The 23,973-nt window shown below is 39.6% G+C and overlaps 2 protein-coding genes across 2 annotated transcripts in view; both read left to right on the plus strand.

Annotated features, from left to right (window-relative positions):
• The window catches only part of LOC118562634 (signal transducer and activator of transcription 5B-like), a 44,637-nt gene extending 36,031 nt beyond the window's left edge, over positions 1–8,606 (plus strand). Inside the window, exons 19-20 of the mRNA XM_036135310.1 lie at positions 8,332–8,450; positions 8,592–8,606. Of these exons, the coding sequence (XP_035991203.1) occupies positions 8,332–8,450; positions 8,592–8,606 (134 nt within the window). The remainder of the gene's footprint in view (positions 1–8,331; positions 8,451–8,591) is intronic.
• A 550-nt stretch (positions 8,607–9,156) lies between these two features.
• Positions 9,157–23,675, plus strand: LOC118556417 (voltage-dependent L-type calcium channel subunit beta-4-like). The gene is made up of 9 exons (XM_036137342.1): positions 9,157–9,202; positions 10,554–10,634; positions 17,312–17,370; positions 17,565–17,665; positions 17,823–17,974; positions 18,931–19,026; positions 19,233–19,403; positions 19,501–19,548; positions 21,705–23,675. Exons 2-8 carry the CDS (start codon positions 10,590–10,592, stop codon positions 19,528–19,530), a joined length of 654 nt encoding a protein of 217 aa, XP_035993235.1. The 5' UTR covers positions 9,157–9,202; positions 10,554–10,589; the 3' UTR covers positions 19,531–19,548; positions 21,705–23,675.
• Positions 23,676–23,973: the final 298 nt, after the last annotated feature.

Raw genomic sequence — 23,973 nt, forward strand, 5'->3', positions numbered from 1 at the left:
TTAAAACACTTTACATGTTCCGTTCTCAGTACACGTTTCAGGCAGAGATCATTGGTGGCGCAGGCCTCCTACCTCGATTCATTTGTAAATTTATCATTGGCTTCTATGTAAAAAGACAAATGGGACATTAAAGCAGGACTCTGAAACCTGCAGCTCCAGAACAATATGTTGCTTTTGAAGCAATTCATATTAGCTTTAATCCAAGTGACTTATGTAGATAACATTTTATCAGATAAAATTTGGAGATTTTTGAGAGCTACGTTGCAAATAGACACATCCCAGAGATCAAACATGTTTGCTAATGATTTGCGTGAACTATAAAAAGAAGTCCACCTTGCTTACTGTGCACATTTTAGAGCAAATTGCCTTTGCTAGAGAGCCGGTATGAATGTCTCTGGGTTTGTTCTTGTTGAGTTCACACTCAGACGGACAATCCGGCTTCAGAACGACTGTAGCTGAGCCGATCTCCAATCTGCTTTGCTCCTTCTTGGGGGAATTCGTCGAAACTCAGTGAACTTTGACAATCCTCAGCATCTTCTCCCCTCACTGCCAGCCCCCCAGTCTGTGGCGGGAGGAGGAGTGTGTAGTAAAGCAGAGGAGAGCTATATTTAGAAGCACTGAACGGCAAAGACAAAACACACAAAAGGGAGCAAAATTCTCCTGTTAATCTGTCATCCTCTTTTTCCAGTAATTTAGCTGTAGACCCGTTACAATTTTCACTTATCCTGATCATCATTTTTCTCTTATTTTAGCTAAAAATACCTGGAGTAATTAGCACCAGTAAGGTAGATAAATAAAAAAAATACTCAACGTTGTGCTTTCAGATCTGCATTGCTCCACTTTCTGTTTTTCTCCGGTATTCTTTCTATTTTTGCCCCTGCTGGCCACAAAAAAACTGGTCTGCAGTTTTTTGCCGATGGTTGCCGTGTGCATAGTGATGCACTAATGATGAAAATATAGCCACCATATCTTCCCTGATCCAGAGGGATCTGGGGAGTTCTTGCAATAATATGTGCTGCTGCTGTACGAGAGTGTGTGTGTGGGTGTGTGTGAGAGTGAGTGAGTGCTTGCCCGCTCGCTTCCCTTTAATTTTGAAAAGCCACGCAGAAATGTACCGCCCTGAGATATTTCTGCTAAAAGCCGCTTGCTGGAGTGCACTTAATTCCTAAGTAGCCAAAGTTGAATGAGGGCGAGAGCGTGCACATGAGTGTTTTTATTCCAGCATGGACCCCAAACTGGAGGGTTTCTCAGTGCCCGAGGCTAGCAACACGGGACTGCCGGAAACTTTAAGCCCGTTTTCAATAATGGATAATCTCCGCCGCCTCACTAAGACTTCTGATGGGCTCTACACGGCTGCCTGCTGACTCACGCTGCATTTCTGTTTTGTAGGCCTATGCATCACCTTGTCGTCAGTAGGATGTTGCAGGGCGGGCAGACAGATTGCTCGCCCTCCGTCCCTGTTTGCGTCTCCTCAACCATGTCGTTAAACCTTGCCGATTTTATATTTACCCAGTAAAAATGAGATGCTTACCTTGAACTGGATTTACAGAGTTTCTGAAGCATCTCGCGCTGTAGTTTGGTCTCTAATAGAACATTGGTAAAGGTTTTAACACTGAAGTGTGCTGCTAGACTGATCCAGTTTATTTGGCAGACCAAGGCATTTTTATAATATGAGCATCAATTAACTTGAACATTTTAATTGTTGCTCCTGACTATTTGCACACTTCTCAACCTCTCAGGGAATGTTCATCTGATACATTCATGCAATGGCACAGTAATTTACATTGTTTTTGATTAAAACCTTTAAACCTTATCAGATGTTAAGGACCATTTGCACGCTTCTCAGGAAGTGTTGTCGGTGCATTTAACTTTTTGAACATTATGTCTGGTTTGTGTCTGCATGTTATGTGTGAATCTGTGTGAATTCTGAAACAGTCTTATCAGAATTTCGTTATGTTTTCATAATGACAATAAAGATTGTTCATTCTTGTGTCAGCCGGCAGTTATAAACCTGAGCAGACAAATGTTGGGTCCCTCACAGCCATTCCTCTTGTTGTCCAGTAACTATATTTCCCCCCTAGATCAGAATAAGCAGCCCAACATCTTTTACCACATAGTTTGTGTTCATACTATCAATGAATGGATGGAGGAGAATTTCCTCCAAGGTAATGAACAAAAGATAGAAATCATTGTTTTTGTTCTCGAAGTTGTGAAGTTGTTGACCCAGTAAGGTTAAAAACCACAGAGCATAAAAATGTCTTGGTGTCATTATAAAGAAAATGCTCATACCTAAACAGAAGACCTTTAACATCCTGAAAAAGTATGTTACATCAGCTGGCACACATAAAAACTAATACAAGTTATTTTCAGTGGGTAAATTGTTGTAATGATGTTTGTGTACAAAAATAATAAGAAATCAATAGGGCAGCTGCAGCTCATCCAAAATACTGCCCCAGAGTCCTCACCCAAACCAGGAAACCGGATGTTAATACATCAGTCTTTCAATCACTGCACTAACTCTCTGTTTGTAAAAGGGGGAATGTTAAGTTGATAAAGCGGTGAACGGCCTCAGGCCCAAAAACATTCCAGAGCTGCTGGTAAAGTATTAACCGTGTAGATCTCTCAGGTATTTAGAGACATGTTTTACTCAGTATCCTCAGGACTAACCAAGTGGAGGCAGCATCTAGTTTTCTATGCCTCAAGGCTCTGGAACAAACTCCCACAAAACCTGAGATACGCAGAAACGTAAGCTCCTTTAAATCACGTTAGAAAAATAAAGTTTTTTTATTGAAAGTTGTCCTTACAGATCAAACTTTGTTTCATAGGTTAATTCTTGTCATGTGTTGGCTAGTTGTTTTCTTTGTTTTTATGTTACACTTTACTTTCCTGCTTTTCTTTGACATATTCCTGTTCCTTTTTTTCACAAGAAGCACTTTGAATGACTTTACATGTCATTGGTGCCATTCAGACACAAGCTTGTCCTTACCTTCATACAGGGACTTAGCACCTCAGGGAATTCTGGTATACTCATAGAGATTTGTTTCTGTAAAATAATTAGACTCAATGTGAACCGCAAGGGTTATGATGCTTCATTGAGGTCTGAGGCATGGTAGGGCAACTTGTATAACAGAAACATGAGGAGACTCGCTTTCTGATACGTCTGGATGCTAGAAATGGAGAATCCAACACAACATCAAAAGTGTGCTGGAGTGTACACGCCAGTGCTGCAGTGGGCATCAATTTTCTATGGAAATGAGTATTGAGGCAGCCAGCAATGGCTGTGAAGCACTTATCCAGAGCGCGCCTCCCTCCCTCACTGTGCTCCCCTCACTGTAACCACGGCCGGAGGGGAGGAGGTTTCCGCTTTTTTTTTTGTTTTTTCTGTGCCATGGGGAGAAGAGAGCACTGGCAGCAGAATCATGTCTGCCTCCGACTCGAGTGCTACAGGACTGATCAACAAGGTACGCTCCTATCGCTGCCTCCTTTACTGAGAGAAAACCTCCCTGCATGCAAACTCAGCCTTTTCGTCCACGAGTCTTCTAAATGGCTGCTGAGACATTCAGGGGACTTCACTGTTGTTTCGTCAGAAGTGTGCGCGGGGTTCAGTCACTTTGCCTGCATCTCCCCTCTTGTCTCTCTTTTCTTTTTCTTCCCCCAGTGATGACATGCTGAACTGAACACATGCAATTGGTTCGCTCGTATTAAATGTGTTCAGCTTGAATTGTGGCATTACACTGAGATTGTGACTCACTGAGTGGCTCATCTGTTGAACTCATCAATTTGGGTCAATAGTTTGTTTTAAAAGTCCGTTCTCTCGGCTATGAACGTATTTTGAATCAACACGGGGCAGTGTGTAGGGTCCCTGTCCCGCTGAGGACCCGCACATCTGGACTCAAAGAGATGAATAACAGGCATAAAAATGCACATGCAACTGTTGTGCAGCTTGCAGCTATATATCCCTAACCTCCCAGGGATGTCTGTGTGTGTAACTCTGAAATGTTTCATACTGTCATTTTTTCCCAGTTATTTGCTTATTTACTTATTTATACTATGTTGTTTTGTCCTTTATTGAATGTTACAAATGACAGAATTGCTATGTGTCATTGTGGTCATTTTGTGTACCCTTGACCTTGTTTTGTTTATTTATACATCGTTTTGTGACTGCTTTTGGGTTCTTTGTGTGTGTATGTATGTGTGTGTGTTGTGTGTGTGTGTGTGGTGTGTTGTGTGTGTGTGTGTGTGGTGTGTGTGTGTGTGTGTGTGTGTGTGTGTGTGGTGATGGGGTAGTCATGTCATGTATAACATGTGACTGTGCTGCCCTCTACTGGGGGGGATACAACTGCTGCAGTGTCATCATCTCGTGTTTCAGTCTCTGGTGGGACTTCCAGCATGTGAGGGCTTTCTCATTATCAGTTTGTTTCCTCGCTCAGAGGAAGAGCATGGATTACTGGGTACAGTAGGTGTTTGTTGTTTAACAAGACAATGGATAGACACATCAGCCATTTCTGTGACTATGTTATCCCATCATGAATGTTTATGTCATGAAAAGGAGGAGCAAAGACAGACAGATGCTCATTTCAACCCGACATCTCCCACAGTTGGGATGTAACATCTGGGGTTTGAACTAAACTACCATAGCATTTATAGCAGCCCTGTATCTCACTGGATTAAAGCACTTTTTCTTGTGCTGAAGATCCAAAGTTTAACAATCTGTCAAAGATGTTTTGTTCCTATGAATCTCAAATATATGCTTAAGCCCTTTCAAAGAGTTTACAGTTGTGTGTTCACTTGAAAATAGTTACTGGGATGTTGCTTTTACAGATCAATATTAAAGCTTCTTTGCAGCAGACACAGACTGTATGACAGCTGCACAAGTTTGGATGTTGCTCTATATGGAATGCCAAAAATGGTAAAATCATGACTTGAAACTCTGGTGTGTTGCTGACGAGTTGTTTGCACATAAACAGCGCGTTGCTGGTGATTTGTTTTGATTTGTTTGCCTGTGTCTACTACTGGACAGCTGTTTAACGGCGAAAAAGTATGTCCACAATGTGTTTTTGACACCCATTGATGTCTGTACTCAGTGCACCAGAATAGAATAGCATAATGTGCAAAGTTTCCGCTGAATTTCATAGCAAAGAGTTTTAGAGTTTTGCTTAACCTCCCTTACCATCCTCCTTACATTGTATGGTAGCATGATAAACCATCCTCTTTCAGGCCAGGTTGTCAAAGTCCCAGTTGTTTTAAACTTTTGACTTACTGTTATGATTAAATATATGTACACGTTAATAAAAAAAATACTTGTAAATACTATGTATTTCCTTACTTATAAAGATAAAAACACATCCGTTGAAAACATCCCTTGGGATGTGTTCTTATCGTTCCCATTTTGAAGTGTGGCTAATGAAAATGCCGCATCTTAAATATGCCCAAGATAAATAAGAAGTGATGGATTTCTAATTAAGACTTGCTAAACGTTTTTGATCATCTTGATAAAATGAATTATACATTACAAAACACAAATTGATCTTAGAGGCATCAGCTATTGTGACACACTTGGTTTTGCTAAACCACTTATTTAAAAATGTAAAAATAAACTACACCCAGTTAATCTACTCAAAGTTAATGCTGTGTTTTTATATAACCTTTCTACTGTCAAAAATACTCATGAATATCAAGTTGTTTTTATAAAAGCTAAAGACCAAGGCAGAAGTATAAAAAGTTAGAAATGGAGGCAGCACACTAATTCATCAGGTTACCTGAGTTTAAACATGCAAGAGAGACATCTTGTATGGCTTTAAAGTTTGAAGTAGGGTTGGTTAAAGTAGCAAATCATCTCTTCTTTACTTAATAAATTGTTTCATCTACTGTTTTCTTCTAAATGCGTTTGTCTGTGACACACTCATTAGTGATGAACCTTGAGACTTTAGTTTATTTTATTGTTCTTGAAATATTTGTTTATGGAAAATAGTTTCTTTAAACATTTGTTCAAGTTGGTATTTTTAATATTGTTTAAAAATTATTCACACAGGGTTGAGGGTCTAAGTATCTAAATACATTTAACTACATATTTTTTGATTGAGGTTCTAGACAGTCCCTTAAATTATCGAGGCCAAAACCTGATAACTCCTTCTAAGTGATCAACATTTACAGGTTTGCCATCATTAAAAAGATTTGCTTGTTTTGCTGACATATCACATCTCTGTAGATCCAAAGGTTGCCAACAAAACAAACAGGTCCTTAGTCCAGATTTAATCCCCTTCAAGCTAGGCTGAAATCCGTGGCTGAGATAAAGATTGAGCTATTTGGGCACAATGACAAGAAAAACCTTTTAGATAAGTTGAGGTGAGGCTTTTAAAACTATGAAGAATGTACCAGCTGTTAAGCACGGTGATGGTAGAATCATGCAGTGGAGCTGTTTTTCTGCCATTCGGAAAGTTGAACTGAAGAAACTAGATGGAAAAATGAAGGTCGACCATATCTTCAACGTGAGTTTTCCAACTGGGCAATGATCCTAAACACACATCCAAACTGGTTTTGGAGTGGATGATGCCGGGTTCTGGAATGACCTATTGAAGGCCCTCACATCTGCTCCATGAGGAATTTGTGGACTATGTTTAAAAACCAAATCTGTAGCATGAAATCAAAAGGTTTAAACAAATTCAATGATTTCTATAATTGATCAAATGTTCAGATTCCGTTGATGATTACAGAAAGCGTGTAGTTTCCTAGGTAACATGATGATATATCATGATAATGCAGTGTTAAGCTGTAAGGTGAGGTGATTTCATTACGATCTTCAGGATGTGAACTATGCCAAAAATAACTGGGCGAAGCATTCTGAGCTTGAACCAGGTTCTTCTTTTCTACTCTGATAGAATCTGTGCCATCTTTAACAGCCTATCATATATAAATAATTCCCAAACTCTTTGCTCTAGATGTTTGTTCAAGCTGTTTTGGGGACTTGAGAAAATAAAAAAGATGCAGCTGGAAAGAAGGAGGGAAGTGACAAAAAGAATCTAAGGAAAAAGGTCAAATAAGCCTGAGGTTCTCTTTCTCGATATGTGAGGAATTACACATCAAGTGAAGATATTAACAATATCTATCGGTGAAAAAAGGATACAGGGGTTAACCTGTTTAATATGGGATTTACTTTATTACCAGAAGCCAATTTAATGCCATCCAGATTAAGTGATTTATTAAAAAGTTTATTTTTGAGGACTGTGGTCCAAATATTACAACTTCTGTCTTGTCGGAATTTAAAAGCAGGAAATTCAAAGTTATCCAGGTTTTGATGTCAACAAGATATGCCTGAAGTCGCACTAATTGATTGAATTCATTGGATTTATGGAGAAATATAGCTGTGTGTCATCAGCACAACATGGAAATTAGTCCCATGCTGTTTGATAATTCTACCAATCGGAAGCATATATAGTAAAGAGATTTGCCCAAGGACTGAACCCTGTGGTACTCCTCGTGATCTAGAGTTTGGTAGATTTATTATTAACATGAAACAAACAGGAATCTGTCGGGCAGATGAGATTTAAACCAGGGACTAATGCTTTCCCCTTAATCCGTAAAGTATGTTTAAGTTTTTCTAGGAAGAATCTTTGATCATATTGGCTGAGCAGACTAATATTGGTCTGGGAGGATAAGTGAGATGAGGCTTGTGTTTTAATATTTATTTAATATAAAGGAACAATTCTCTGGCTTTCTGTGTTGCTTGTGCCAACCATTTTCTATTGTCCTTTAATTTCTCTTGAACTGAAAAGAAACAGTTTTTTATCCTTTTAGCAAAAAGTTATTTATTGGCTGACATTTGTCTGTTACCTCAAGTGCACAAAGTTCTGTGGGGTAAAAATTATCGTGACAATTTGCAAAGGCTTTTTAGAACTGAATTCAAGGTTTTGACGGTAAAAATTATACGGCGGCAGATGTTTTCTTCATCTATTGTTACGGGCATTTCCCATATTCAGTCTTTCTGGTTGGAGACTGGATTTCTTTCAAAACACATGTTGTGTCTGAATGAAGTGGATAAACAGAGCTAGTTTGTGCCGGTTGTTAGTGTTGCGGTTCTCCTGCACATCCATGTTCCCATGGGAAGGCTTGCTTTGGAAAGCTACAGGAAAGGACAGGCAGGTGCAGGGACAGGTGTACAATGGGACAGACATGAAGGATACAGCTATCTATTTGAAGCAGAATCTTGATATATGCCTTTTAAGTTCTAATCACCTTGTAGGCAGCTCTTTTAGGACTATGTTGAGATGGATTCAGCATCTCATCTCTGAGAGTTTGATTTCAATGTTTTCTCTCTCCTTTGCCTGTTTTCAGGGTCTCAGCCGATTCCTACACTAGTCGACCCTCTGATTACGGACCTGTCCCTGGAGGAAGACCAGGGGCGTCTCGGCGTGAGCCGAGCGCCAGGCTCAGCTGCAGCTAGAAAGAGCAAGGTGGGAGCCAACTATCGACTTTCTCATATTCAGTTTCATTCTTAATAATCAGAAATACTAGAAATCTACTTTCATGCTAGTTTCTATGTCTATGCATTTAGAGTATCACTACAAACTCCTTCCAATACTTGTCTTCAACAGTCCAAGCCCGTATAGCATTTGCAGTGAAACCAATGTGAGTTACGTGGGCCCTTGATGACGATTGTCCAGTCCAAGGCGCGGCTATTAACTTTGAAACCAAAGACTTTCTGCACATAAAAGAGGTAAGAAACGTTATAATTTAACATTATGGTAAGCCATAGCAAATTAATGCTCAATAATGCCAATGCTAAACCATGGTTGTGTTTCATTACATGCAGAAATATAACAATGACTGGGGATTGGTCGGCTGGTGAAAGAAGGGGCAGACCATCAAGTTCATCCCAAGCCCTGTGAAATTGGAGGCCATGAGAATAAAACAAGAACAAAAAGCAGCTGCCAGGTCCGAGCTCGCGCAACTCTCGTGGATTTTATTTGTTGCCACTCTGTATTTTTTGAGTTTCAGTGTCCTGATTTTACCAGCTTCCTCTGCAGCAGACAAAAACTTGTGAAGATATAAATAGTTCTTGCTTCATGGTTGAGCTTAATTTGGAGCCCTCTAAATTACCTCCTGAGGGGATTCATCACGCATAATAAAGTTGTGCATTATGTCGCTCCGCAGAAAGGAGGAAACGCATCATCGGGAGGCTGGAGGTCCACCCCTCCATCTGCAGGTGAGTGGGGACTGAAGGAGCCGGCTTTTCTTTTCTGTCTGCTGGGACTTGGTGCTCTCCATACATCAGATTTGCATGCTGTTGGATTCTTCAGCTGTGAAGAATCCAACTTTAAGTTGAATGTTGAACATATTGTTTCTAGGTGAAATTTTTCTCTGCTAAACATAGCACTCACGCAGACTCCAAGGTTCACACAAAGTCTGGAATTAGATTTAGATGTTTCCCAGGTCTGGATAAATGTGGAAAAATACAATAATATAATTTTATATATATAATATTGTAATTGCATTTAAAGAGTTGTCAGTAAAACACTTTAAACATTTAACTGCCCTTACAGCAGTGTTTAGCTTTGACCAAATGACAGCTAACACAAATCCTTCTTTTATTTCCCATATCTAGATCCTACTTAAAAAAGCAATGCAAGCATGGGGGGAATTTTCCTGGGCCAAACCTTATTAACATCACTTAAATCCTGCAGAAGCTGGATCTGCTGGCTTTAACGTGGCCGAGTTGTGACTGTTTCATTGCGCTGCCCACTAAAGGTTTCGACCTTCCTTGAGATGGAAAAGCTCTGCTCTCCGATTGTGTCAAAAACACAATTCATCCAGAGACATTCACCCTGACTCCTATTCACACAGTTAATCAGGCATTCTACTGCCTCTGTGGTCTAATAATCCACTCAGGAAGAGGACTGAAATCCATAAAACCAGTCCTGGAACAAGCACAATCTTCCCCAAAAGTCATAAATTGAAAACAGAGAAAGGCCTCCTTCTGTTTGCCAATGGTTTGCCAATTCTGCTAAATGAAACAAAAAGGAATAAAAATCTCATTTGATTTAAAGCTTGTTTGAAGAATCAACCTGTCTCAGGCTTCTCTATGGGTAAACTATCAAAACGGTCAAAACATATATAAGACCCAACATATTTTATGTGTTGCACACTTGTACATTAAATCAATCAAATTTCAAAATATATTACAATTTTGAAATTTGAGCCTGGAAACAAATGGTGATTAAAAATGTGTAAGAACCCTTAGACTCAAGTCTGGACTATATAGGGTATTTTTTATTTACACCTTTGTAGCATTTTGATTTGTTTTTTTAAAAATATCTTGTTTAATGTTAATTCTGTTTGTCCTAAAAGCCAAACAGAAGCAGAAAACAGGTATGTTTGTCCTTTTCCTTGTCTCTCTACATCCTTTAACTTGCAGTCCACCGTCTGTCGATAAATGCGTGCCAGTCTAGTTTTTACATTTATAACAAATCATCTATCCAAAATAGTGTCTCCATTCATTTCAGAATTTCTGTATTCTTCCATCCTCCACCCATTGTTTGTGTTTATGACCTGTGCAGACGGAGCATGTTCCTCCCTATGACGTGGTTCCCTCCATGAGGCCGGTGGTGCTGGTGGGCCCTTCACTGAAAGGCTACGAGGTGAGTTGATCACCTGTAGAGTTATTTGGTGTCACCGCATACACGCGACCACAATAATAGATTTAATTTAGATAAAGATTGTTTAAATATTGTTTAAGAGAAGTAGGCCAGTTTTATACATCTTAAGATTTTAAAATTACAATGTCAATGATTTCCAGTAGGGAGGAAAGAGAGAATTTTTTTAAAAATTGTGTCTCTTCTCAAGATCAGGGACCGTCTTGGAGTATTCACAACACTGACTCTGAAGTTCAGACATTTCCTTTGATTACAACAACACTATACGGGTAACCAAAAAATTGAGCAAACAAAAGCAAACATGTATCTGTAATTTTGATTGCATCCCAGAAAAACAAAAGCTTTTTGATCAAGATGACACAGAGTTAGGAATATTTGCTAAAAACACAGTGTCCTTAGTATTTATTGGCGACCCTGGAAACGATGAGTTATTATTTTAATCTCACTTTAAAACATATCTGCAGTTCTCTAACTCAGAGATTTGGACCAACTCATTCCATTCTCCATAGATTATGCATCATATGGGTCTGTCTGCAATTTATAACCTGACAACAAGGGAAGATGTGCTACAGCATTTTTTAAGTACCCCTGGGATCATCATATGAGTCCAGCCTTGTTTGTCACAGTCCTAGTTGTTCTATGCCAGTAATTGCTCTGACGGTAGTTGTGAGCAAGGTCCAGGCCTATACATACTCTGCAAGAACAGAAAAAATGTTATCTCTCTCTCTCAGAGCTCAGCTGTGAGATTCCTTAAAGCCTGGAATCCACACATCATCCAAGCAGAACAAAGGTCGGAGATTAACACGTAACAATAAGCTCTACTTACTAACTCTGGTTGGTCCGGTCAAAGTTCTTCTATCCGCTTTTTTTCCACCAGCAAAAGCCTTGTCAAATGTATTATTTTGTAAAGAAGTTACCAGATTTTGTTGTCGTTGTAATGTAAACATTAATGCTGAATTATACTTTAATATGCATAAGTAGATGTATGAGAACAGGGATGTTCCCCCCAGGTCTGAAACTTGTGGTGGAGTGGAGATAGAAGAAGTTTGTTCAGTCCATATGATGATCTGTTTGAGATAGATGTCCAACTTGATAAACACAGGTTTGCATGAACTGTCCATGATGAGCAAGCTTGAAGCGACTGTGGAGAGGAAAAACTCCCCTTTGGGAAGAAACCTCTGGCAGAACCGGGCCCAACATGGTGGTCTTCTGCCGGACCAATAACGAGGTGATAGGGAGTGCTGAAGACTGGGAGAAAACACTCTGATGGGTTGAGGATGGAGGAACGTCTTGGAAGCTAGATGAACTCAGCTACGATGGTGGAGAAGGGGTTGGGGGTGGGTTGAATCGGACATCTGATTCAAAATCCGACATGATGCGATGCTGTTTGCGCTTGCTGGTTAGCAGGCTGAGACGTGGATTTGAAGTTGCTTTTAAGATGAGCGCGGGATGCTGATTAGGCTTCATGGAGGTGCGGTTCGTAGCTGATTGGCTCACATCAGAGGCGGATAGGCCTCTGATTGAATGGAGGCAGGCGATGAGTTTCTTCAATTGAACTTGCGCTTTAGCTTCATTTGTCTGCCTTGTCGATAGCTTTGCAGCAATCCCTCTTACTGAGCATGCATGAAGCGAAAGTGGAGAGGAAAACTCCCCTTTAAACGGGAAGGAAAACCTCCAGCAGAACCAGGCTCAGTGTGAACAGTCATCTGCCTCAACCGACTGGGGGTTAGAGAAGACAGAGCAGAGACACAAAAAGCACAGAAGAACACATTGATCCAGCAATCCTTTTTTTATTATATGGTAAAAGGGGATGATCTGCCCCCCCCCCCCCCCCCCCTGGATGATGTCACAGCTAACAGAACGCTAAACCAGGTGTACCAACTATGAAGAAGAAAAAATGACAGAGAACAAAAAGGTAAAAGATGAAATAACAACAAACAATGCAAATTGGAGAACAGTAGGAGAACTCAGCTAAGTAAGTAATACCCTGATGTCCTCCAGCAGCCTAAGCCTACTGTAGCATAACTACAAAGATTTCTCAGGATAACCTAAGCAACTCTAACTAGAAGCTTAGTCAAAAAAGAAAGTTTTAAGCTTAGTCTTAAAAGTAGAAACGGTGTCTGCCTCATGGACCAATACTGGGAGTTGGTTTTTACAGGAGAGGAGCCATTTGCGCCTTTGCATCTAAGCTGTCAGGAGCGTGACTTTGATTGACAAGTACTATTAATGAATCTGTTTGGATGGAGAATGATATAAAAAGCACAGAAAAATCTAAAGCCAGGCATATTTATGAAAGAACAGATGCAATCATTATTTTTCATTTCATAATTTATGTTTACTGTGTACTTTTTTCCTACAATTTTGATGGGGGCGGTGCCCAAATGTCCCCTGTTGACGAGCCGCCACTGGTTACTACACTGTAATATGCTGCAGCGGGAAATCCATATGGGGACACCCTGGGAGTCCAACTTTTGTTGGGTTGTATAAAACAAGACAAACCTTTATTCTGGCTAGTCTATATACAGGGTGTTAGTTAAGAAACCATTTTGTTGTACCCACAGCTTAAGATCAACACACAGTACTCACTTATAGCATTTAGTTTTCTTGTTTTCCTATCTTGAAGAGTAGCTAAGAGAAATTTGCATCTGTCATATTCTTACCCTTGGGAGACAGGAAGTCATTATTTACTAATTAAAAGTTTCCTAGACACTGTGATCAACTTAAAAAAGCATTATTTTATTGTAAGTTACATTTATATAATAGGAATTGTTTGGGATAACAACAACTATTCAAGCATTTATATAAACATTGTGCTACGGTTCAGCTGAACACCAAATTAACCCTAGCCATGCATTAGTCACATTTAATTTAGTTTGAGCTCAATCTTTGGACCTGCAGATCCAGTTTAATCTGGACTGGATTTTCAGATCCAGTGGGATTCCGATGGTTTGCCCGCATCATCCAACGGACAGCGATACTAAAGACTGCAATCACTTTCGTCAGAAGCTGTAATGTACACGACAGCCTCTTAGATCAGTTTATGACCATATGTCTCCTCATATAACCTGATTTGATTCATATTTGAAAATGAAATCATAAACACCCTTACTGCGTATGAAACCTGTTAAAAAAAAGATTTCTGTCTCTCTCCTGAATCCTTCAGCGAGGAACGAGTCTGTGGCTGAATGTGTTGAAATGCAAGGCGAGTGGTGTGTCTCTGAGCCGCTGTGTTTTCTCTCTGCCCTGATCTCGCCGCTGTGATCTTACACACTGCGTGCCAAGCCGTCTGTGTTTGTGTGCATGTGTGTGAAATATTTATGCATTGCAGTGGCGATGTGCTCCGGGGATGCTCCAGTGGTAAACACCAGCTTGCCTCTTTCTCCCTCTCCCTTTTTCTCTTCTTCTGTCTGCTTTGTCTCTCTTGTACATATTGCATACAGCCACTCCTCTATGCTCTACGACATCGACGCCTTCCTCTGTCTCCTGCACCCCCTCTTGTGGTCACTGTGTCTCTGCGTCATCATGGAAGAGCAACGCTATATAAAAGCCATCATTATTTTCACAGCTGCTAGAAAATAGATAGTACAAACATGTCCCACATATTAGAAAAAATCCAATATCAATGGATTTAGACACGTTCCTATTTTATGATTACAGCATTAGTGGTGTCCCTTACTTAGCTGAAATGTTCTGTCTTTAATGCATTATCTATAACGTATCACTACTAAAGCTAGTGGAGATCAACCTGTTGCTTAATTCGCCTTAGATTCAAGGTAAGCACGGTGCTTGCAAGTGAAAGAGTGCTGAAATTAAACATGTTGCATGTAAAAACAATTCACTGGGAGTTACATTTTCCTCACACTGCAGTCAGTAGAGTGATTTAGACCTGGGGCCTTTGATGACCATGGTAACAGGATGATTTTGTTTCTGATTTGGCCATCTGTTTTGGCCATTTAGTTGCCAGAGGAAAACAGCATTCGCTGATCAGTGTCCAAAGAAACCTTCTATTCAGCAGGCCAAGAGTTTTTCTGCATTTTGTACGTTCGAACAATACAGGAACATGTTCGTTAACCTGACAAGTTAAATTGGTCATGTGTAGCACTATACATTCTGCACATTATCAATCTGCTCCCATCGAATCTGTTTGGGAAACGGAGGGAGATGCAACAGAACTTTCAGCGACACCTAGTGCCCCCCTACCAAAGGTTGGTTTTAACCAATTACGATATCAAAGGAAAATCTTGTAAGCAGCAGGCGCCATTAGAAACCACAACAAGTTATGCTGGTCAAAGTACTTCTTGCTCTTTCAAAGAAGAAATTGTGGTTTCTGACTAAACAGTTGTGATAGCAGCTGCTACACGTGCATCCTCCTGCGCAGCCATGTTTATTTTGGTTCGGCTGTGGGCTCGGCAGCTCTTGCTTTCGTCACAGCTGTATGTCCCGCCTTAAACTGTAATACTGCAACATGATTGGCCAGAACCGTTTTTGGTTTGGTCCCAAACAGTTGAGGCAGTAGATGGATTCTTTGTTTGTGGGCGCACAATTACCGGAAGAATTCAGCTTGCAGGCAAGGTTATATGTTCACTTGAGAAACCAGAAAAGTACTATGATGTGTGAGGAAGACTTATTGAGATACGAAGTGCAAATGCTGATTAAGGTGTAAACCCATAATCAACTTTTGACTGCAGATAAACTGTATAAACAGGACCTAAGGGTGCTACTTTAATATTACTGTGCATTTTGTTTTACATTTCATGTTAGCTTGTCTAGTTCTGCTATCTTAAAACTTTCTTAGTGCTGCCCTATTGTTTCAAACGCTGCTCAAACGGTATGCTTTCGTTATCATAGCCCTGCATCACCCCCCATCCTCACACTTAGCCCTCAATGTCGCTAAGCACTGCCCACTTTGGTGGCATTTGAAAACATTTGTCTTAGTGGCGGGTTATGCTTTTATGTTGAGGTGGGTTATGCTACTTCAACTGATTTTTACTGAAGGTATCAATGCTTCAAATGTGCAGTAGTCGTGTTGGATTTTGAGTTTAGGGTTGGTGAGAAGACCTCCAAATTTCCAACTTGTAGTTCTGACTTCATGGGTCATTTTTGTTCATTTTTCTATTGTTGACTTCAGAATAAATTGAATAAGACCACACCCTATTGTATGGCTATTTTAGAATGTTGATATAATGGTACTGAGTTATGATGAGTTTTTTTTTTTTTTACTTGGGAGGATCATGGTAGCGAAGAATTGATTAAAACAAAAAGTAAACTTGGAGTGAACACTTAAAGGGAATCACATGGGAACCAGGGTGAGAGCAACAGCAGAATCTACTCGTGAGAGAAAGACACCCACTGTGGAAATGCAGATAAATACTTTCAGCTCATGCTTGGGCGACAGTGACACAAGAGGGTTGCTGGTTTGACTCAGGGTTGACTCCTTAAAGATACATTATTTGCTTTTGAGTCACACAGACAAGTTTCAAATCATCCAACAAATGTTTAAATCATCCAACAAATGTTTATATATATATATATATATATATATGTATCTTATTTCAAAACGTTTATTTTTTTTTAAACCATTAATAGGTAAGTATGCTGGTGTAATTTATGTCATTGTCTTGCTGTTTAATCCCAACTGAGATGAGGTCACAAAACAATGTCCAGATACTCTCCTCCTGGATTCGGTGGTGGAGAGCAGAACTCTTGGTCGCATTCCTCTCTCACTGTGGTTTGAAGTAGTACCAAAACAAACCAAAGAACCCTTTCCAGACTGTACTGTTAAACATTTTATAATATAAATGGGCTGTACAGTGGTGCAGTTGGTATCACTGTAGCCATGCAGCAAGGAGGTCCTGTGTTCAAACTGGGTCCAAGGAGCATCCCAGCCTGGGTTCTTCCTGCATGGAGTTTTCATGTTCTCCTGGTGCATGCGTGAGTTCTCTCTGAATATTCTTCCTCCCACAGTCCAACAACATGACTGTTGTGTGATGGACTGGCGCCCTTTCCAGGGTGTATCCCGTCTCTCGCCTATTGACTGCTAAAGATAGGCACCAGACCCTAAACCCCACCACCACCACCCTGCATTGATAAGACGATATAGATGATGGATGGAAGTTTTAGAAATGAATTGAAGTGATAATTGTAAAAGACTTTGTTTTTTATTTGTTCTTGAATTTCTTTAGATTGGAGCATGACATGTTCCTTTTTGAGATCTTCAGGACTATTGTATGTTGTCAGACAGGTTCTCTCTGAGTGAGTTGTTGATTCTTCATGGCTGGGTATAATTAGGTGTGCATATGGCTATGGACATTGAACCAAAAAAGAGATTAATAGCAATAAATTCAGGGTTGAAAAGGGGGTCAATTATTTTTTCACATATGATCAGGTTGATTTGGATAGGTTTTTCCCCCTTAATAAATAAAATCAGGATTTGAAAACTGCTTTTTGTATTTATACTGAGGTTATATTGAGCTCATACTGAAATTGGTTTGATATGGAACATGAACTGTGATGCAAAGGAAGAGCGAAAGGAATATGTAGGGGTACAAATATACTGTACTTATTCAGTTCTGTACAAAAAGGATAAATATAGGATAAATAATGTCCTAAATATGTTATTAGAACAATTGTTTTCTAACTTTTTTGCCCTTTGTGTCTCTTAGGTGACCGACATGATGCAGAAAGCCTTGTTTGACTTCCTAAAGCACAGATTTGACGGCAGGTGAGCATGGCTGTCTCCGCTGTTCTCCACAGAAACACTGTGTCTGAGCTCATGGTGGTATTCTGCCTATCGCATTTCATGGTGGGTAGGATACAGCATGATGAGAAATTATTTTTAGCTCCCTGAGAGTACACTTTCACTCCTTTGAAATGGAACAGTTGTGGACATGATGTGATAAGACCATCCTTCCTCAGGATCACTATTACACGGGTGACTGCTGATCTGTCTCTAGCGAAGCGATCGGTGCTGAACAAGAAGGCCATAATGGAGAGATCCAACACTCGCTCTAGTCTGGGTGAGTAATGAAAAAAATCTGTCTTTGATTTCTTTTGTCTTTTTTCTGCTGAGTACAGATCAATAAGAGCTAAGAATAAATACCTCTCCTGTCTCTTAAGTTAAAAATAAACTCCAGTTAATATTACTGATGTGAATTTTGTTTGGTTTGCTCGCAGCTGAGGTCCAAAGCGAGATAGAGAGGATCTTTGAGTTGGCAAAGTCTCTTCAGCTGGTCGTCCTGGATGCAGATACCATCAACCATCCAGCCCAGCTCCTCAAAACGTCTCTGGCTCCCATCATCGTCTATGTTAAAGTCTCCTCACCCAAAGTACAGTAACGTTCCATTAAGTTAACGAAAAACATCAATCAAAACACGTTTCTCCTCTTTTTTCATTCAAAGCAGTATCGTGTAACTGTTAGTCACTAGGGGCTCTAGACTAGGGACTTCCAGGTTTAGTGCCCCTGAAGGCTACTATAGACACTCCACTGTTGCTAAATTAAACAGTCTCCCTCCGTGTTTTGGAATCTGATAGCAGACAGCTTTGGACCAGCAGATCTAAAAGTCATGGAGTTACTTGGAAAGATAAGGCCACATTCATCCCTCTAGATTAAATCCTACATCAGAGAACAAAAAATATGTCTGATCAGCTGTCATATCTATTGCATTTTGTTGTTGTGGCAGTCTGAGCTGTAACCTAGAATGGGTCATGTGACCTAGAGCTCTGCTATAGGTCACATGACCCATTCAAGGACTGATCCGACCCTCTCAAGTTACATAGGCGACTTTTTTGAGAATGGCAGCTACACGGAGCATCAACCATGCCAATATTGACCTGAAAATCATTTAATATATCTAAAATTGAGCTAATGCTTGGGTCAAATCTTACATGGTGCTTCTTTAAAGAACGGCAATAATAAGTATGTTTCAATAAGGAGGAAAACAGTCAACTGATTTGATCAATAATTAATAATTTTTACTTATTTGGATAGAAATGTCAAATATTTTATGGTTTCATTTCTAGTTTTGCAATATTTTATTTAGATATTTACTGTTTATTGTTTTATACTTTTATCATTTCATCTAAGACATTCATAACAAATGTTAACTTTTTTTTTTTTTTACTTTTTATGTTCTTTTAGGTTTATCAGTAAAGCTATGTTTGCTCAAGCCACATAACTGCAGATACAATATTTATGGACTTTTCAGGCTAGATATGTTAAATTAAACTAACTGAATGCAATTTGAACAATACTTTAAATATTCATGTTTGATTTATCCTACAGGTTCTTCAGAGGCTGGTAAAGTCTCGAGGGAAGTCCCAAAGCAAGCACCTCAATGTCCAGATGATGGCTGGGGACAAGCTGGCTCAGTGTCCTCCCGTATGTTTCCCTGTTTTCGTTTCAATCTCAATCTCAGTCTAAATGTTTTTATTTATATATTTATTAATAAGCAAAATGTGAATGAGCCAACAGGGTAGTTTCCATCAGTAGTCCCAGTGCCTGATGGGGAAAAAGGATTCAGAAAGTCATAATAAATAAACAATGAAGCTGAATGTTTTGTAACTTTTGTGTTTTTGGCCCTTCAGGAGATGTTTGATGTAATCCTGGATGAGAATCAGCTTGAAGAGGCATGTGACCACCTAGCAGAGTACCTGGAAATTTACTGGCGAGCTACACATCTACCTTGTTCTGCCCCGATTAACCCAATACAGGACCAAAATCTGGTCACCCCACCTTCAGCTAACTCCAGCCAGCAGGTATAAACACACAACCAGTTCAAATCTTATACGGGCATTTAGTTTCTATTCATTCTTTCAAAAGTTTCACCCTCTCTCCTTTTTGTGTCCGAAATAGTTTTCAGAGACTCAAGAGTTGATAGAATGATCCCAGTCCCAGATGTAGGTGAGCAGAAATATTTTTATGAGTAAAAGAATGTCATATTTGATTTTTCTTTATTATTACTTTATTTAACCAGGAAAGGCCCACTGAGATTTGAAATCTCATTTACAAATGTATCCTGGATTTTATTTATTTATTTTGATTGCTATGGCTTCCACTTTAAGGATTTGTGGGGATGCTTCGAAGTGGGGTCCTGTGGGGTTGTAGTCAGCAGTCAGTATCTTGTTTTCTGTGGACAGCTCTCTGAGGAGAAGAAGAGAAGTTACCATCATATAGTTGAGCTAGTCAGCGATTGGGCCTGTTCTACATTTGATTCCTGTCACCGTTTCATCCCTGCAGGGGTCATGGTGTGTACCTATCTGTAGCGGTTATTTGACAAAGCACACTTTGAAAAAGTCCCCAATTCATCCCAAGCCAAAACAGGCACAGACACACACACACCTACCTAATTGGAATTTAGACAGACCAATTAACCGAACAATCGTGTTTTTTGACTGTGGGGGGAAGCCAGAGTACCCAGAAAGAAATCACGCATAACCAGGGAGAACATGTAAATTACATGAAGAAAGCACTGGGGCCAGGATTCAAACCCCGGACCTTCTTGCTGCAAGGCAACAGTGCCATCACCTTTGCTACATTGTAGCCCCCATGGAACATGTCTAGCAAAAAAAAAAAAAAAATGATTTTGCTGAGCAAAACCAGGCAGAGGAAAAAAAAAAAGCTATATGATATAAAGAAAAGATGAGGTGGAAAAAAATCTGTGAAATTAAACCTCTGGGTGTCTTTGTTTCTTATACTGGATTGATTTAGAACAATGCTGATAATGGACCAGGAACTAACACATAACTAATCAGTTATAAGTTATGCATGATTCATCTTCTTTAAAAATCACAACAGACTTTATTATAGTTAGAGTAATGATTAAAATCAGTAGCATAAAGAAAGAGTGGGGAATTTTCCTTTTTGAAATAAAAATGGGGATTTAATGTACGTTTCTGAATCGGTTTACAAATATCAATACCTAATTATGATAATGTTGACTTATAACCTAATTTTGAAGAAGACAAACAGCATAACTTGAAAGCAAAATTAAATTAAATACTTTGAAACTTGACAAACATTATAAAACATAATATTTTGATAAAACATTGCGTAGAATCCATACTAAATCTGTGTATGACAACAAAAGGAAAATGACACACACCAGCAAGCATTTTCCCTTTATAAACCACAGCTGCACCTCAAGAAAAAGCAAAGAACACATATCCTAGAAAGGTGTTTATTAAATGTGTAAATCAGAGGTAAAACCACAGGTGTTGTCCAAATTAAAAGAACCTGTTAAAAAGTTAAGTTGATCATAGTTTTAAATGTCGAATGACAATTAAATTTCTCTAAGGCTGTGTGTCCAGATCATCATTCTGAGGAGGGAGTGAGACCAGGAAAAATGAGAGGTTTTCTCTCCAATTATGAAGAATCCTTTGCATGAAAAGTTACATATGCAAGTTTCAGGCACCATTTTGTGCATACACCAACTTTATAAATGGGGCCCCAGGACTTTTATAGCTTGAAGCATCTCATCGTAAACATATTTCACTGACAAAAGATCCCCGGACTCAATGAGACAAAAACAAAGTTGCTGCCTCCTATTCTAATCAATCCATTATCCCATCACAACCTTCAGGATCATAATTACACTAAATTGTGAAGTGAAGGAGAATCACAACATCTGTTGTTACCAACAGGTGAAGATTGCAGCTTCGACTAGATCATGGAAAAGATCTACTAGAGTGTGGAGAATGTTTTCCACATGTTGCATGCAAGATATGGTTCAAAACATGTGCTAGAAAGAATAATGCAACATGGGAAGAGTGGTGTTTTTGAATCTCCCCTAAGGTCAACTCTGTTTCACTCTTGGTGCAAATTAGCTTTGCTAATGAACAAAGAAAAGCCGATACCTTTCCTTGTTGGGCTGTTTCTATATTTGGTTCTAAAATTCATATCTATGACAAATTGTATTTTTATTTTCTCATTCATTCAATGATCACAGTGTGCATGTGTGAATTTACAGGAAAAAAGGGGGAGGTAGTTGAAAAGCTAATAGAGAATAAAGGTTAAAAAGTGTTTCTAAACACAAATTTGTGAATGATCCCTTTTTCCAGGATCAGCTTGCGCTGTCGGCTGGGGTCAGAACAGTCAAGACATGAAGAGCAGGGACCACCAGGGGGCAGCATTCCTCCTCTCATCAAAGCCAGACACCACCTTCTCCAAATCTGGGGCTGAGAAAAGAGTAGGGCCCTTGAAAACGGTGAATGAGCAGAAGTCTGGTGAGCTGGGACAGGAGAAAAAACACACGACACAAGAAGGAAGAGGAAGATGCAACCAGCTGCAGCCTCCCTGCTGCCCCAGGGGCCAGAAATCCCTGCTCCCAACGTCAAGTGATAACTCAGGGTTGCTTTCTGCAGCTGCAAAAGCACTGGTTACAGAAACCGGTGGACCAGCGTAGTCACGGTTCACCTTCTGACCACCAATCCTCCCATGTCATCCTTCCTCCCATCCAGACAGTAAAGGTTTGCCCTTGATATCCTTTCAAGATGAGCCAGCCCATGTGTGTCCTTAGCTGTCTCAAGCACACAAAGGCTGATTCATCTCCCACTGGAGATGCATCACACATCTGTGGGGTTAAAATACGTTAGTCCATGGTACTGCTGGCACAGAAAAGCTGTTAACACAACGCCCATGTTTCCAGTGCAGAGGGCTCTTAGGGTTTAACGTCGGATACACCTCGCTTCCCTCTCTGTGCAGAGAGTGACAGGAAATCAATTCTGTATGTCTTCCATGTCTGCAGCTTTAAGTGAGCTGTCATTTCAAATGTTTAACTAAAATGCTTCCTTAAAAGCACAAGTGCTTCTGTCATAGTCATTGCAGTGTCACATTTGCATGGAGACACAAGGAAAATAAGCAATTTCATCTTCTTCTTTTTTTTTCTCTTACTGTCATTCCTGGTTTATCCAGTATTCTTCTTTCAATCTGCTGTTTTACCAAAACAGTGTATACAACTATCTGTAACTCATATCTCGGCTCTCAGTATACCCGATGCATATCTCTACATGTAGCTTTTTATGCAAATATTGTACAACAAGCACAAATAGTGCAGAGTCTATAAATCTTCGCTCCAGCTGGGAATGTGGGCTTGTTTGTCATCCAGGGAAAGATTCCTTACGGTAAAAATGTGTACATGGTTAGAAGTAAGTCCTCAACAAGAAAAAGGGACAATTCCTGACAAAAACACACACACACACACACACAATCACAACTGGCCACAATTAGCTTTAAATGTTAAATAATTTATCCAGTGAAATTATTCACACTGTTCCTACCTGAAAGTAATCTTTGTATAACAATGAAAGTCACCAAATACTTATAAGGTATTGTTGTTTTATTGATTAAATATTTATTTCTGACAAAATTTTATATACACAGAAGCTGTAAGCAGTGGATATAGCTTCAGGTTAGCATTGCTTTTGTGCTTCCAGTCAGTAACTTGTTGGAGAAAGCATGAAGGAGAGTCCAGAGTGCAGAAGGCCCAGCCTGCCTATTCATGCTAGTACCGCCACCTGTTGTAGCATAACACCCTACCAACAGATTTATTCACATTTATAAAACGTTTAGGTTATTTGAATCCCAAAATGGCTTAGTTTATGATAATCTTTTAAGGTATATTGCAGAGTAGAAGTGGAAAAAATTAGTGAATTTTCTGTATTTCTCCATTCATTCAACCTAAAACATTATCATATTCTTACACAAGTCGAAAAGAGAGACATATGGAACCAAATTGTTGCAAATATAATTATTGTTGAGAATAAAAAGTCTTACCTGACTTCAAGCTGTATTTGAAGCTTTAAGATTTGCACAGTAAAGAAAAGTTAAATTCACGTTCTTGTCTTTGCAGATACACACTTTTATTAATAAAACAGGAATCTAATAAAATATGAGTTTGACGACACATGTTTGTAGGAGTTTATTAAGTAATGAACAGAGAAGTCCTGCAAGGAACTCTGAACAGCGATTGTCCATGTTGATTAGACAATAGGGATGTCCCGTTCAGGATATTTTTCTCTCCGATATCTGAGTCTTTGAAGAACAGCTTTCTGCAGCTGATATGTCTTAATCCCTAATCCAATACTTAGTTCCACTCCAAATATACGCTAAAACACCCGGTAGCTTTAAAGTCAGTAAAAAACAGACGTTTCATCAGTACTGCAAATATTAAATCCCTAACTACATTCATGAGGCTGCCATATCTGCTTTTCCTGACAGCGACAGACACTTTGTCACAACTGGGGTTTGTTCAGTTCAGCTTTGTGCTTCTAAATATCCATCTGACTCGAAGCATCAGCCTCTCTTAAACTCACATCCTCCTGCTGCTGA

This window comes from Fundulus heteroclitus, chromosome 1 (genome assembly GCF_011125445.2).
Source record: "Fundulus heteroclitus isolate FHET01 chromosome 1, MU-UCD_Fhet_4.1, whole genome shotgun sequence".
Classification (NCBI taxonomy): Eukaryota; Metazoa; Chordata; class Actinopteri; order Cyprinodontiformes; family Fundulidae; genus Fundulus; species Fundulus heteroclitus.